This window comes from Lepidochelys kempii, chromosome 4, assembly GCF_965140285.1.
Source record: "Lepidochelys kempii isolate rLepKem1 chromosome 4, rLepKem1.hap1, whole genome shotgun sequence".
Classification (NCBI taxonomy): Eukaryota; Metazoa; Chordata; order Testudines; family Cheloniidae; genus Lepidochelys; species Lepidochelys kempii.
In genome coordinates, this window is record NC_136383.1 from 129,482,348 (window position 1) to 129,499,355 (window position 17,008).

A 17,008-nucleotide genomic window follows, 5' to 3' on the forward strand; every position below is an offset into this window, starting at 1 on the left:
TAGGAATTATTTTGGGGAGGTTCTATGGCCTGTGTTATACAGGAGGTCAGTCAAATGGTCACAAGGGTCCCTTCTGGCCTTGAAATCTATGACAGATCATGTAGTCTTTCTGCTGTATTTTGTGAGGGTGCATTTGCTTTGTTGTGTACCTAGAAGTGTCCTGATCCCATACCAGTTCATGAGTGTGTTGGTAATTTCTATATTATTCCTACCCAGACAGAACAAGTTATTTCCTAGAAGTTTACCAAAGCAGTAAATTTAAGTGGGGTGAGTCACAGTGTTCTCTGGTGTGAGCTAGTCTATTGTCTTAAAAACATGGAATTTTTTCAGCCTCCACACATATATGCCTAATTATATATTTTCTAGCTGGGGATGGCCAGGCTTCTGTACCTTAATCTTTTCTGATGTAATGATGATTAAAAACCTCCATGCATATGAGGAGCCTGAAACGAACTTTCGCATCCAGAACCAACGTTCAGGATTTGAATGGCTAAAGGCCAATTTCAGCTTCTCGGGTTGGGAGTCGAAACGAAACCCTGACTGTGCTCCAGAAATACTCCAAAACGGAACATGTCTTATTTTTTCCAGACTGCTTTCTTCATGCATGGATGTCCTTTCAATTATGAAGCCCTGCAATGTATTCACAGATGGCATTCTTTTGGAGACCAAATATCTTAATAGGATAAAAGGCACCATTATATAATCTACAAGTGTACTCATTCTCTAGATCTGGATACTACCAAAGTTAGAATTCAGGGACTGGATTCTTATCCAACTCCTAACAATGGTGTAGATTTGAATTTGGCTCCAATACGTGAATCAAAATGAGGGAAATATCTTGAGAACAGCTGTTTGTTTATTCTCCCTTTTGGTTTTCTTTATTCTCCTAATTTCATTCTTTCCTGTTCTCCACTTCATTTTCTGTCTTCATTTTCTCCTTTTGAATGGCTTTCTCATGGTTCTGCAGTTTGTATAGAAATGGCTAATAGGAAAGATCAACTACATATGCTGATAATAATACAATGACTACTCAACTAAAACTGCATAATCATTCCATGAGTCTCAGTGAAAGCCACATATTGAAGAAAAATAGGTTATCAAATGGACCCTGGTATAAAGCTCATGGCAGGCAATGTACTTCTAAAGCTAATGTGAAATGGTGGGGCATGTAATCCCAGGGCAAAATATAACTTCATCAGAAATTGAGCATCTGAAGGCTTAATATAGCATTTAAGACTTCATTCTGATCTTAGTAACACTGGCATTAAGTGAATGGATTAATTTGAGATGTGCTGGTGTAAAACCAGTATGTTTATTTTGACCTTAAAAAGGATGCTTACACATACACTTTCTCCATTTGTACTAAGGGAGCAGTTGTCAGACCCCTGTGACTGATCATTGTTCTTGCCAACTTATAAATTATTCTGTCAAACTGGTAAACTTGGACAATCACTTGTGGGTGGGAGCAAATTCCTCCAAGTTGTAGTTCAACTGTAATTTTTCAACACAAGAATGTCGTCATCACTGGTGTAAACTTCATCTATATAGTCTGTGGATGGGATTTTCAAAACTGCCTATGTAATATAGGCATACATGTCCCACTGAAAACGTATGGGATTTGTGCTGCTAAATCACTTAGGTAGCTTTGAAAATCTCATCCTCACTACCTAGAAAGATTCTGAATCAGATCCTCATCTGGTATTAATCGGTACAGATCCATTGACTTCAGTTGAACTAAAGTATAATTCCAGTTATCCTAATTCCCTTTATCCGAAAATCCTATTTATATGAATCCAGTGTGTCTCCTCCCCCCCCCCAGTCTGATGTTAATCACCCACTATTAACTTCCCTATTAGCTTCTTTCTGCCTGTTAGCCTTAATCAGCAGCTTTGTATTTGTATACCAATTTTGACCCGTTACCTTAAATTACTGAGACCTAATACCATTTCAGCTGATTTTTCACACTTCAATAAAGTACAAAGCATTAAGCAAACATCAGGACTACTCTCTTTGTTCCCTGTATTTCTATATCAGTGACATTGCAGCTAAAAATAGCACTTCTGTATATCTGAAAGCCCAGTTATCCAAAAGTTTTGAATGTCTCTCAGGCCATTTGGATAAATGGGCATACACTGTATTTACTCCAGCTGAGAATCTGGCAGGTATGTCAACAAGTGATGGATGACTGAACATTCAAAGGTTTAGAGGTTTTGAGAACCTAGAAGTTTAGAAGCTCATCCAGACATTACTTAAACTGCTTCAGTGTGTAAAAACTGGGCTGCAAATCTCACAAGAACAGCCTTTCTTGTGGTTATTTAAGCATTTCCTCTTTCAGTACTGGCCAAAAAAAGTGCAGAGATGCATGAAACTTGGGAGAAAACCCTCAACCTTTAGGAATCCTCCCCAAAAAATTCAGTTTGAATTTTGGTTGAAGATTCAGGTGATTACTTAATTTATCCAAACATGTTTGCTCACCCCGAAAGTCAGCCAAATCAGTAAACTTCACGGTATACAAGGACTATGATTAGCAATTATTTTTCAATTCATTTCAAAATCATTTAATCTCCCATGTTGACAATGATTATGCAACTTGTGTGTTGTGACTGTTGCTGATTATGCTGATCATAATAATCTCACTCTTGAATCTATCTGTTGTATCCAGCTGTTGTCTCTTGTTTTATATTTACTTTGTTTTTTGGGGCAGACTGTTTTTTGTTGTTGTATATTTGTATAGTGCCTAGCACACTGGACCCTGATTCCTGACTGGGGCCATTATGCACTACTACAATGCAAATAAATAAATACATAACCTTTGCTCGCTAAAAGTTTTATGTGAAGACCTCTTTTCACTTTGCTTTCTGCTGATCTGTTGTCAGTAAACAGTATGCCTTTTAATAGGGAACACTGGGTTTTATCATTTGGCCAGTATTTTTTAAATTATTTTTGTTAAATTCAAACAAGGAAATTGGGAGTTCTGTGGGTAGGATGACCAGACAGCAAATGTGAAAAATCTGGACAGGAGTGGGGGATAATAGGAGCCTATATAAGAGAAAGACCCAAAAATCGGGACAGTCCCTAGAAAATTGGGACATCTGGTCACCCTATCTGTGGGCCAGTTTTCATTGTCTTTCCTTTGTTTAGGTAAATTATTATTGTTTTTTATTTTCATAAAATTATGGATGGCAAAGTCTGGCACCGTATAGGGAAACTCTTAATTAGAGATCAGTCCAAACTAAGCACTCAAGCCAGCAAGATACTGGGCACTCTGGTGTCCGGATCTGATCTAGGGTTGCCACCTCTGATTGAACCTAGCCCGGGAGACTCCCCACCCCCCCAACATGATGCAATGTCATTTTTTAAAAAAATAGCCTATTCAAATGTCTTGGGTCCCTGGCAGTAGTCACCGGGAGATGGATGCCAATTCTGAGAGACTCCGGGCCAACTCCTGGAGGGTTGGCAACCCTAATCTGATCCAGCCAAGCACTTGAACTTGGCTTGAATGGGTCTACCCAGATGATCACGCTTTGGCAAGTGTTGAAGAGTTTCACTGGCTCAGGGCCAGGCTGTGCCACACCGTGGCGGGCTGAGTCCGAAATGGAGCCATGAGGGGTGGGGCTGAACGGACGGTGAAAGGAGCCTTTCCCCTGATTTGGTCTGAGTCTGGGATGACATTCCCGCCTCTGCCCCCTTCTCCTTTGGCCCTTCGCCCTCACATCTTCCCCTCCCCCTCCCACTCCCACTAAGCCCTCCGCCATCTCTTCCCTCCTCCCCTGAACTACAAGCCCCACAAGCCCCTGCGTGGCGGGGTCCTGCCCTCAGCTCGCGAGGACCCCTGCCCGCCAGCTGCGAAGCCGCCGCGCAGGGCCAGATGTGGGATTGGTGGCCGGGCCAGCGCCGGGCCCCATATCCCCGTGGCAGGGCGGGGCTGCCCAGGCAGAGCCGGGTGTAGGGGCGGTTTGGCCTCCGGCGTTCTCGCTGGCCGCCTGCTTGCGCGCGCGGGCGCGAGCGCCGCCGCCCGCCGGGCCCCCGTGTCATTGGGGAAGGAGACGATGTCTCACTGCAGCGGCGCTTCCCGCCTCCTGGGCCGCCTCCTGCTCTGTGAGTACCGGGCCGGGCCGCCTCCCGCGCGGGCGCTAGGTCGGGCTGGCAGCCGGGGCTGGGGGGAGGCCTCAAGGGCCCCCCCCCCTGGGCCGGGCCGGGCCGGGGTGGGGGGGGGCTTACACCGGTCTGGCCTGGGGCTGGAAGAGACACCCCAGTGTCCCTGCTCCTCCCCGGGCGGGGCTTGGTGTCTCCGGGCCCCGCGGGGCTGGGCTGCCCCCGGCTCGGTGCCTCGGGCGGGTGCTGCCCGCTGCTGCTGCTCTTTGCCGGGCTCCTCCTGGGTCCCCCCCCCCCCGGGGGCCGGGGATCGCCGCTGTGTAGCCGCCGCCCGGGGTAACAGGAGGGCGCGGCTCGCTCCGCCGCAAGCGCGACGTCCCGGCCCGTAGCCGGTCCCGGCCCTTGCGCCGGGGCGGGCCTCAGCCGTGCAGCGCCAAGCGCTTTGCCGGGGAAGCTGGGGTCACTCTCTCCCTTCGCGGGGTGGATGCGGGGCAGAGCCGGGGGAAGAGCCCCGTGCTCCTGCGTCCCAGTCCAGTGCTCTCGCCGCTGCCTTGCTTTTCAGTCTCCTCTTGGAGCGGCGCGCTGGGTGGGGGCATCTCTGTTCTTGGCCCAGCTTCTGCTGGGGAAAGGCCACGCTCTGGAGCCGCGCAGAACTCTGTCGGGTCCGGAAAGGTATTTAAAGGCCCGTGTCCCTGCTCTGTCAGGCAGCGTTCAACCCTCCGTGGGCCCTTCCGAGGGTACAGGTGAGGTGGTCTTTTAGCAAAACTTCGTAGCTGTTCAAAATAAAAAAAAAAAAAAGGTTGTATGTGCGATGGTTCGGCAAACTTTTCCTTCTGGCGCTTAACACCTGTTGCTGCCGGCCTGTATTTTTTAAAAAGAGAGGGAGAAATCTGTGAGAAGTTACGAAGTTCAGTAAACGTGTACTGGAGGAAACCTCCTGTGTAGGACATCATTGTCTTATAGTACTGTAAATGGTGAGGAAAGCGTGAACACGCAGGCCCAACTGTTGATGGTGCTGGGTGGTGCTGTGCCAGCCAGCAAAATCAGAGGTGGTCATCTGTTGTTCTTTCTTAAAATACCTTTAATTTTCCTTTTCTCTGTTAGCTGAAAGTCCTGTATGTCATAAGGCCAGCATTGAACAAACGGGGGGGTTTCTAGAAAGGATAAGAACAAATGGTATTTTTTTAATGTCCAAATTCATGGTCCATTTTGGTCAATTTCACGGTCATAAGATTTTAAAAATCATAAATATCATGATTTCAACTATTTAAATCTGAAATATCATGGTGTTGTAATTGTAGGGGTCTTGACCCAAAAAGGAGTTGTGAGGGAGTCTCAAGGTTATTTGTAGGTTTCAGAGTAGCAGCCTTGTTAGACTGTGTTCGCAGAAAGAAAAGGAGGACTTGTGGCACCTTAGAGACTAACACATTTATTTGAGCATAAGCTTTCATGAGCTACACTCACTTCATCGGATGCATTCAGTGGAGGTTGCTGCTACCCTTACTTCTGCGCTGCTGCTGACGATGGCGCTGCTGTCAGAGCTAGGCAGCCACAGAGCAGTGACTGCTGCTGGCCGGGATCCTAGCTTTGAAGGGAGAGGCGCTTCCAGCAGCAGCGCAGAAGTAAGGATGGCATGGTATGGTATTGCCACCCTTATTTCTGCACTGCTGCGGGTGGGGCACTACCTTCTGAGCTGGGCGCATGGCCAGCTGCTGCTGCTCTCTGGCTGTCCGGCTCTGAAGGCAGTGCAGAAGTAAGGATGGCAATACTGGACCCCCTTAAAATAACCTTGCAACACGCCTCTCCCTCCATACCCCTCAACTCCTTTTTGGGTCAAGACCCCCAATTTGAGAAATGCTGATCTCCCCTGTGAAATCTGTATAGTATAGGGTAAAAGCACACAAAAGACTAGATATCACAGGGAGACCAGATTTCACGGTCCATGATGTATTTTTCTTGGCCACAAATTTGGTATGGTGGGTCCCTACTAATAACTAAAAAATTGTGAAGTTTATTTAAACTTGAAAATCTCAATTCTGCCTGAAAACTTTGTGTGGTTATAATAGTTACGAGTAACACCTAAGATTACTACAACTGAAAGAGATTCGCGAAAACATTCTCTTTGCCTTTAGTTTGTTTACTTTGCAGTTGGCAGTGCTGTGTGTAGCAAGTTTCGCTGTATCGCTGTGTAATAAGTTAGACACAGATCCTGTAGTGAGCACTGAATGGACAGATTGAGGTCAATGGAGATCTGCACAGGGATCTGCTCATTTGGAATCCATTGAAGAATTGGTCCCTTAGTTGTCAGGCTTCTATCCTACAACTGATAGCATATGGGCGACTAAGCTCCCTGAATTCTTTGGAACTCCATGAAGGTGCAGCTATCTGCCTGTGTGCTTTAAATTACAGATTGGAGCCTAAATCAGTTTCTACTCTTGCTGAACCAAACATCCCTTTCTGCTCCCTTTACAAAACTTCGACAAGGCATCAGGAAGAAAGACGCTCACCGAAGGTTTTTTTGTTTCTGCAATCTTCGGCAGCACATATACTGAAATTGGACTTGAAAAAAGCAGACTTTAGGAAACTCCAAGAACTAGTAGGTCAGATCCAATGGGAAGAAAATCTAAGGAAAAAAGTAGTTCTGGAGAGCTAGCAGTTTCTCAAGGAGATGATGTTAAGGGCACAATTGCAAACTATCCTGATGGAAAGGACAGATAAGGATAATATGAGGCCAGTATGGCTCCATCAGGAGTTCTTTAATGACTGGAAAATCAAAAAGGAATCCTACAAAAAGTGGGAACATGGATGAACTGCTGAGGAGTAGAAAAGAATAGCATAAGCGTGTAGGGACAAAAATCAGAATGGCTAAGACACAAAATGAGTTTTACTTAGCAAAGAACCTAAATAATCTCTTCTTATTGCCTTAAAATACATTAGGAGTCAGAGAAAGTTAAATAATATTTAGATAAGTGAAATGTAGTCAAGTTGGCAGGGCCTGATTGAAGTCATCCTAGGGTACTTAAAGGACTAGCTGAAGCAATCTCAATGCTGTTAGCAGTTATCTTTGAGAACTCATGGAGGACAAGGGAAGGTCCTTGAGGATTGGAGGAGGACAGCTATAGTACCTATCTTTAAAGGAAGAACAAAGAGGACCTGGGGAATTATAGACCGGTCAGCCTGACTTGGATACCTGGAAAGATACTGGAACAAATTATTAAATCCGCTTGTAAGTACGTAGAGGATAATAGGATTGTAAAGCATATCCAGCACAGATCTGAACAAATAATGCCAAGCCAACTTAATTTTCTTTTTTTGACAGGGTTACTGGCTTACTCAAGGGCAGCAAGCTCTAGAAGTGATATATCTTGATATCAGTAAGGCTTTTGGCACAGCCCCACATAAGTCTCATAAGCAAACTAGAGAAACGTGGTCTAGATGAAATTACTATAAGGGGGTGCACAACTAGTTGAAAGTCTGTACTCAGTAGGTATCAGTGGTTTCTGTCAAACGGGGAGGGCATATCTAGTGGGGTCCTGCAGGGGTCAGTCCTGGGTCCAGTATTGGTTAATAATTTCATGAATGACTTGGATAATAGAGTGTGTGCTCATAAAACTTGCAGATGACATCAAACCTGCAAGGGGTTGCAAATCCTTTGGAGGACAAAATTAGACTTCAATACTAGGTTGGCAAATTAGAGAATTAGTCTGAAATCAACAAGATGAAATTCAATAAAGATAAGTGCAAACTGCTTCATTTAGGAAGGCAGAATCAAATGCACAACTGCAAAATGGGGAATAACTGGCTAGGCAATAGTACAGCTGAAAAAATCTTGATTATAGTGGATCACGAATTGAGTATGAGTCAACAATGTGGTGCAGTTGCAAAAAAGTCTAATATTCAGGGGTGTATTCACAGGAGTGTTGTATGTAAGATGTGGGAGGTAATTATCCTGCTCTACTCAGCACTGGTGAGTCCTCAGCTGGAATACTGTGCCCAATTCTGGGCATGATGCATAAGAGATATGTGGATAAATTGGAAAGAGTCCAGAGGTGAGCAAAAAAAAAATAATAAAAGGTTTAGAAAACCTGACCTATAAGGAAAGCTTAAAAAAAGCTAGCCATGTTAAATCTTGAGAAAATGAGGAATATCTGATTACATGTGATGACTGTTGAGAGCTGTTATACGGAAGGACTGTGATCAATTGTTTTCTGTGTGCAATGAAGGTAGGATAAGAAGTGGTGGGCTTAATCTGGAGCAAGGGAGGTTGAGGTTAGATATTGGTAAAAAGCTTCAAACTATAAGGATAGTTAAGCACTGGACAGAACAGGTTGGATAAATATCTGTCAGGGGACGGTCTGCTTTTACCTGATCTTGCCTCAGCCAGGGTGGCTGGACTAGATGACCTCTCAAAGTCCTTTCCAGCTCTACATTTCTATGGTTCTGTGACATGAAGAAGGTTGGTGTCAGCCTGGAAGATGCACTTGACAAGAATGCTTGGAGATGAGGAACAAGAGCTGCTGATCCTGATTGACAAAACAAGGCAAAGGTGAAGAGGAAAGTGGGGTACTGTATGTACTTGGAACACCAACTTGCTATTCAATAAACTATTTAAAAAATATTGCTACAGCCCTCTTGCTTTTATTATACTTTCTGTCCCTTCATATCATCACTCCATTTTATTTTTTTCTTCACATAAGAGGTTATGGTGTATCTTTTCCAAAGTTGGCTTCTGCATGTTTCCTCTCATCTTAGTGGATTGATTTAAATCACCAAGTGGAAAGCCTCAATTTTAATCTACTTTTCAATTTGTACTTCAGATCTTTTCTAAAGAAAGATGCATTGCCTTTGGTTGATATAACTATTAAATCATGTTGATTTGCACCTACATAAAGCATCTCTATGCTAGATCTTGTACATCTTTTTGCTACCCAGGAGGGTACACTATAATTGTATACATTTATTTAAGCAATTGTATTGCTCAATATTTTCAGATTCTAATTGTACACTCTTAGTATGTTAGAAAATGGTGAATGATATATTGCTTATTCACTAAATTGATGTTTTGCTCATGATCTGTCAAGTTGTATTAGTACGGTAATTGGAATTTAAACACAGAAAACTGCATACAATTTTTTTATTAAAGAAAACAAGCCCTTAATACAGTACATGACCTGTTGTGCCGTATTTATAAAGTTAGAGGTTTATTCCCTGATTCTTTATACAGAGAAGCAGCTGTTTAGTTAGTTTTTGATAGAGGCTCATGGATTCAGAGTTTTTTATTGAATGTTTTAAGAGATTAGAATAAATTCAGGCCTTAACATATTATGTATTAAATTCAGATTTCATTTTTAAAAGGTTTAGTTTTAAAAGGAGAAAATTATAATTTTAAATAACAAAATCTGATGGGGGAGATGGTTCCCAGAAAAGTTTGATTGTTATCCACTCTGTCCTATCTCCCTCACCCAATAAAGAGCTTGGAGATATTATTGGTCATGAAATAGGCCAAGGACTAAACCTAGCTAAAGGAATATACAAAAGATTGGGTTTGAGTGGCTATCCAGTAGCAATCCCTCTGTTCCTGGCTGATGGGGGTGAGGGGTGGGGCTAGGGACAAGGGGAAAGGGACGAGGAGGCAGCTTCTGGAGTTTCACCAGTGTTCTTTCTGTGGACCCTGTTTAGGGGCTACATTTTCCAACCAGTAGGTGTCTGAAATTGGAAGCCTCTCTCCAATACCTTATGTAGATCTTGGAGAGGAGAAGGAACAATCTTTTCTCTTCCTATTTGTGCCTTCGCCCAAAACCTCCTGACTATTTCAAGGGGATGTAGGAGGAAGAGTTACCCTCCTCTACGTTTTTGCCTGCCTCCTGGCTATTGGAGTAACAGTGTGGATTTGCTATGCTACCGTTAATTCAGCTGCTGCAAGGGAATGTCTTTGCTGTGCCCCTGCCACGCTTCTGTATTTGATTCCTCTCAATGAATACACCCTGATCCTGAATCTGCAGATGCTCAAAGCTTTTCCAAGCAGCAGAGAATAAAATTCTCCTGATTCTTGTGGACCCCTATGAAATGAACAGGGTTCTAAATAACAGCAAGGAAAGCTGACCAGACTCACTGTGCTGCAGCTTTTTAAAGTGGTGGAGTAGCAGTGTCGGCTCGAGCTGTCTGTACTGAAAATCTGTCTTCACTGGACATAGCCACTTTGGTTGCTGCACTGTATTAAAACTAGGCTAAGCTGTACGAGTGCAAAAGGCATACATTTTACAGCAGAAACAAATTGCCTGATGTTTAGCTACCAGGCTTCAGACCTCTTCTAGTAGAGTGAAAAATACCTATTCTGTCATAAGTACACAGAGCTTTTTGTGAGTAAACTTACGTTGGAATACTTTAACTCCCAATAAATTGGTCAGCTGAATTGGCGTTAGAACTGTGGAGAGGCAGTGTGGATACAGGCCTTACTTGGAAATCAAGACACATGTTCTGTTCCTGGCCCTGACTCTTCACAACTGTGAATTAGGGATGTCACTTCACTTGTCCATTTCTGTTTCCCTCTTATCCTAACTCTGTCCTGATTATTTAGATTGCAAACTTTTTGCGGCAGGGATAGTTACATTCTATGTGCTTATCACAATGGGGCTTTGATCTTGATTGGGGCTGTGACCCAAGAACCTCTGAATGCCAACTGGCAGAGAATACAGGGATCCCCTGGGTTCACCAAAGGACTGTCATGTGAGGTCTCTAATGAAAGCCTGTGTCACAATGATTATGATCAGTGTACCAGTTAAGTGTCTATATACTAAAAATTATGTTATCTAGCTCTTTAGTTAAAAGCAGATCACACAAAGGTAGCATTTCTGGAGACCCCCTTCTCCAGGTTAGGTGGCTCGAAACACTTATACACAGTGGTCCACCATGAAGATGGTGTGCTAGTTGACTTGTATGACATGCTAAGTCAAATGCTAATGAAGAACTTGTAGAGCCTTGAGAAGGAAATTAACAGAAAGAAGTAAACAACTGGGAAGGCGGAGGAGAATGGTAGTTTCAGGTGAACATCAAAGGTATGTTCAGGTATATTTGGGGGTGCAGAGAGACCTTGGTGTCCCTCACTGAGGAAGTAAATTGACAGTGGGTTGGCTTCATGAAAAGGGATTTCAGCCAGGGTTGGTTGAAAAGCTGGAAAGCCCTTGGAGTAAGTTATTTTGTAGGAAATAGGGGAATGCCTTGTTAGTTAAGTTTAGTCTCTAGAAAACGTGGTAATTTTGTTTTATATACAACCGTCTGCTTCCAGTATTCTCACTCCCTATCACTTGAATCTCTTTTCTTTGATAAACTTATTCTTGTTTTCACTGTGTAAAAATATATGCTGTGTGTGAAGTGGTGATCCTGAGTTGAATCTTACAAGCTGATGTGTACTGTTCCTTTGTGAATAGAGCATCTAAAAGTTCTGTGAGCGTCCGGCATAACTGGGGCTGGGCACTCCAGAGGGACGCTCGGAGGACACGGTGGTTGGTGTGCGCCTATCGTTAATCGACACAGAGTGAGTCAGGCCTGGAAAGCTCAGCAGCTCTGCTTATGTTGCCAGAGGCTGGTGGTTTCAGGGAGCTGATCCACGGCAGGCATATACAAAACTTCCTCATGCTAAGGGCAGGTGGTGGTGATTAGGTGCTCACAGCTCTGGATACTCTGGGAAAGTGTTACGGGGCCTCTAGCACTACTGTAATTCAAACAATAAGTAATAAGTTAGGATTAGGATTCTTGGTATTTCCCAGTATAGAGAAGATCTTAAACAATAAACATGGGCCTTATTATGCCATTTTTACAGTCACTTTTTGGACATGGTTAGGATAAGCAGACCATTTACTCTTCAGATACAGTGCACACATTAGACCAGTTTTCAGAGTAAGAGCCGTGTTAGTCTGTATTTGCAAAAAAAAAAAAAAAAAAGGAGTACTTGTGGCACCTTGGAGACTAACCAGTTTATTTGAGCATAAGCTTTATTAGACATTAGACCAGTGTTTCCCAAATGTGGCCACGTGCCGCATGCAGTTACCAGTCACTTTTCTTGCAGCCAGGACAGCCTCCTGAGTGGTGGAGGGCAAAGTAGCAGCTCCTCCCCTCCCTGTTGCTACTGTGTATGGCTGCCTAGGTGTTTGCTAATGCTGCCAGCAGGGGTTGGTGCCCTGCACTGCCTCTGGAGACATGTAGGCACAATGGGGGAACCTTGGACTCCAGATGGCCAGTGAGTTCCTGACCCATCTTATTGGGGGTCGTAGGACTTTGGGCCTGAGGCCCTGGGACCCCAGGGTGTCCCCTCCCCCCCACACTGCTTGCTGTGCTGGGGCTTGCCCAGGCTGAGTAAGCCTGCTGTGAAAAGTGATATTTATATTAACAAAACATACAGCTTTTACAGCAAACTTACTAGTGCAGACTGCACAGCAGACTTGCTAGCTAGGTTGGAGGCTGTGAAATGTGATATTAACAAACATGCAAAATTCACTTTTCACAGCCTCCCAGCCAGCTATCAAGTCTGCTGTGAAAAGTGATATTTGTTTGTATGTTAATATTGCTTTTCACAGCCTCCAACCTAGCTAGCAAGTCCCCTTTCTTTTTAGTATGCAATTTCTGTACTAATTGGTTTTCTTTAGCTGTATATCTTTAGGGTGTTGAAAGCAGTGAGAAGAGGCACATGCAAGCATTCTCTTGCTGAATTAGATGGAAAGTGGTGATGGAGGGCCTTCCTTTTCCCCACAAGTCCAAGCATGATTTTAGGTTTGTGGTTTCTAAGCCCCAGCAGCTAGGAAATTATTGGAAAAAGCTTCTCACTGAATCTTTAGCCTTGAGTGATCCTTCTAGATGTTTCATATTGGCTAAGGTGTAATCTATGTATATACTCGGGGCTGTGTGGTACCTTGGCTATTGGGACTGAGGAGCTGGCTCTATTCCCAGTTCTGAAATGCCTCACTCTGTGGCCGTGGTTAAGTCTTAGGCCATGTTTTTAAAAGTGGCCTCTGTTGTGGGGTGTATTTTTTTTTTTTTTTTTTTGGAAACAGGCCCTGACTCTTCACATGCTGAGCACCCACAGTTAGGGTTGCCAACTGTCTAACTGCACAAACCCAAATGCCCTGCCCTGGCCCTTCCCTGAGGCCTTATCCCTGCCCTGCCCCTTCCCCAAAACCCCGCTTGACCCAGTCCAGTGCAAGTGGGTGAGGGTGGGGGCCTGGAGTAAGGGGTTGGAGTGTGGGAGGGGGTGCAGGCTCTGGTCTGGAGTGTGGGGCAACGGGTTCAGAGTGTGGGAGAGGGCTCCAGGCTGAGCCTGAGACAGGGAATTGAGGTGCAGGAGAGAGTGTGGGGTGCAGGCTCTGGGAGGGAGATTAAGTGCAGGAGGGGTCTCAGGGGTAGGGGAGAGGGTTGGGGTATAGGAGGGGATGAGGGGTGTGGGCTTCGGATGGACAGTGCTTATCTCAGGTGGCTCCCGGAAGCGACTGACATGTCTGGTTCTAAGGTTCAGGAGTGACCAGGTGGCTCTGTTTGTTACCCCTTCCTGCAGGCTCCGCCCCCACTGCTCCCATCGGCTGTGGTTCCTGGCCAATGGAAATTGCAGAGTTGGGACTCGGGGCGGGGGCAGCACGCAGAGACCCCCTGCGCCCAGGAGCCAGAGGGATGTGCTAGTTGCTTCTAGGAGCTGCTGCCTGGACTTTTAGCAGCCTATTAAAATCTCCCGGATTGATTTCAGTAGCCACTGGGAGATTGATTCTGGAAGACTCCCAGCCAGTCTGGGAGAATTGGCAACCCTACCCACACTCCAGACAAAGTCAATGGGAGCTACAGGTGCTCAGCACCCCTGGAAATCCAGCCTGAGGTATCTAAAGTAGGGCACCAAAAATTAAAGATTTCTGAAAATCTGAGTCTCAGACTCTGTCCTTCCCTTATGTAACTGTAGAATGGAGTCATGTTTGATTCATGGGGTGTTGAAAGGCTTAGTTTAGTAACATTTGTAAGGCCATATAGAAGGGTAAAGTAAGATTCTAGAAACACAAGAGATTAACCTTTTTATTATTTTTTTATTTTTTTTAGTGCAGCAGAATGGAGTACGTCACTGTTCCTATTCAGCCACACGGAAAAATCTTAATATCAATACAAATACAAAAGTTATTTGCCAGGGTTTTACTGGCAAACAGGTGCGTATCTTTGGTATAGATGAAATGCTTAGCATAACCTTCTTTAAATGGAAAAAATTGAGTAGCCAAGAGATTTAACAGGTGTTCCATATTTTTGGTTTCATTTGTTGTGCATATATATGTCCTTCTAGCAAATGCAGACTTTTTAAAAGCTGAGTTATCATATCACTGTTTGCATTATTTAGCCTTGTCACCACATCTAATATAAGGTATTTCTTCAAAAAGTTCTGTAAGGAAAATATGTATTCTTTGTAGAAAGAGCTTTTCTGTTTTCTGCTTTGAATTTTTTATGCTGAATTATCTTCTGGATAAAGGGAAATGTTTTTCATTGATGAAGCAATTTGCTTCAAGCATTGTGTGTTGCTATTTTGCAAAACCATATCCTGTATATAATTCTGTTACTGTTTGACACCACTGACTTTCATCCTTATTTTGTTTAGAACCAATCCTCCATGGTATGTGTTAATTGAAGCTTTGTGACCTCTGAATAAGAGGTTGCCTCTTGTAGTCACTTTATTCTTTGTATTTTCAATTTCTGATAGCAATCTGGAATCCCACTGTTTCCAATCCAGTTCATGCTCAAATTCAGCAACTGGGCTCTTTAGCTTCTCTGGTTAGTGTTTGTTCATTCAAATGCTGTTATCATTGAGACAATGCTTTTTGTTTTAAATTAAGAGTTTATTTTCCACAGGGAATCTGTAATTTTTGTCATCTTAATTCATTTAATCCTCCTTTCACATTCTCTCATTGTTACACATTTGAATGAGGAAAAGACCGCATTAGATAGAAGTGCATTGAGATGAATTAGCAGCAGCTGCCAATGGGTTTTTTTTTTTGCACTTGAGTATCATGTTTGTGATCTGTTTAAAGCTGATTTGGAATATAAAATGTGGGCCTTTCCTATGTTGTCTGAAAATGTATTGGCAGGAGAGAACTAGCTGAACTATTATCTTGTGATTTGGAGCCGAACTGCTCTGATAGAAAAGAAAAAAAGGCATGCTGTATTCTGAAGGTCATTTAAAACTTTAATGTGCACTGTAAAATAGCTATTCATTATGTCCATGTGTCACATTATATTACTTCTGTGGGAATTCTGCGCCATTGCACGTTTGCAGAATTCATGTCCCCCTGCAGATTTCTTTGCTTCCTTGTCATTTTCTGAGGGGAAGCAAAGGGAAGCTATGGTGGGGTGTGGGTGGTGGTGGTGGAGTGGGGGCAGTGGGATGCCCCTGGGTGTAATTTTGTGGGGGACATTGCCCTCCCAAGCAGGCAAGGTGTGTAGGGGCACACAGGGTCATGAGCCACTGCCCCCCATTTCTGTGAGCGCAGAGCTACCCAGCTGAAGGAGGGTGCCACTTGGATGCTGCCTCCTGGGTACTAGTGCCGGTCATGTTCCTCTTCTGTGTGCTGGGAACTCTCCTGTTTTTTGAGCAACAGTGAGTGCCAATGGGGGAAATAGGAGAGGGGGGCAGGATGGGGCAAGAGGAGGGGGATGTGAGAGTAAGGGAAGGGGGATAGGGGCAGGGGATAGTGAAGAGAGAAAGGGGGAGGGAATGGGGGGAATCATGGGGAGGGGCAGGAGCCCAGTATGCAATGTCCCCTTGGTGGCAGCAGCTGGGGCTTTCCCATTTAAGCAAGCCCATCAAATCCCCACCTCAACAAGCCTCACCCCCCTGCACCTGAACCAGCTTGACAAGCCCCCCCACACCCCTACCCTATGGAGCCTCAACTAGCTGCACCTGGACCCCCACGCCGGCAAGCTCCGCTCCCCCAGCACCTAGCCCTGTCAAGCCCCATCTCGCCCTCTTCTACCCCGCTGACCCTCAATCACCTTCCTCTGGACCCCCCTGCATCTGGAAACACCCCCTTTCCCACTCAATGAGCCCCTGTGCATCCAGGTCCCCCACTGAGCCACTTGCACCTAGATTGCCCCACAGAGAACCCTCTTACCCCACACTTGGATCCCCCCGTACTAAGCCCCTCTATACTTGGAGCCTGCTGGGCTAAACCTGCTTGCCCACACCTGATGTTCCTGGTGCAGAGGGGCAGGGCCCTGGGGTGTTCCTGGGGCAGGCCTAGCCCTTGTGCTGGGTCAGGGTCGGATGCAGTCTTGTGGCCAAGACAATGTTCAGGGAAGTGTGTGTTGGGGGTGAAGAGGGGTTGCAGGATGATTTTCTACCTCTGTGCATCCAGTGGCCAGGGTTCCCCACTGCCATGCTGCAGCCTCCACATTTATTTATTGACCAAGAAAATTTTGCAAATTTTATTTTTTTGGTGCAGAATTTCCTCAGCAGTAATTATATATTGTGTGTATATATAGTGCAAATGACCTCTAATTATAGCCTTCATTTCCATGTGAATACCCAGAATTGTTTTTTCTGTTCATAACATAATGAATTTTGTTTGAATTCTCAAAGGAAAGGTTTTTATGCATCATGCTTGTGCATCAGCTTTTTTGTCTTCATACATTTTCAATAGAAATTTATGCCCTGAGTTTTGGGCCCTTAATCTCAAACCCTGTTTGTGTTAATTAAATTGATCCCACTTTTTATTTTAGAGTGTGTGTGTGTTTGCGTGTGTGTTACAGTTCATTTTGTAACTCCTTTGCTTGATAATGAATTCCTTCATTTTAACAATACTAAACTCCATGGGGTACAGAGTGCTGTGGGCAGACTAATACCTTTCTCCAGAGAGAGATCTTATCTCGCTCATTTTTCGCTGTTTTTCCACATATAACA

At 44.5% G+C, this 17,008-nt stretch overlaps 1 protein-coding gene across 2 annotated transcripts in view; it reads left to right on the forward strand.

The window, feature by feature from the left end:
• The first annotated feature begins 3,877 nt into the window (after positions 1–3,877).
• SUCLG1 (succinate-CoA ligase GDP/ADP-forming subunit alpha) overlaps positions 3,878–17,008 on the forward strand; it is a 29,527-nt gene continuing 16,396 nt past the window's right edge. Inside the window, exons 1-2 of one of the 2 annotated variants that reach the window (XM_073342911.2) lie at positions 3,878–4,098; positions 14,167–14,270. In XM_073342911.2, coding sequence (XP_073199012.1) covers positions 4,050–4,098; positions 14,167–14,270 — 153 coding nt within the window. In that variant the 5' untranslated portion in view covers positions 3,878–4,049. Of the gene's footprint in view, positions 4,099–4,415; positions 4,839–14,166; positions 14,271–17,008 lie in introns of those variants that run through there. The other variant, XM_073342910.2, reaches the window with a different exon arrangement.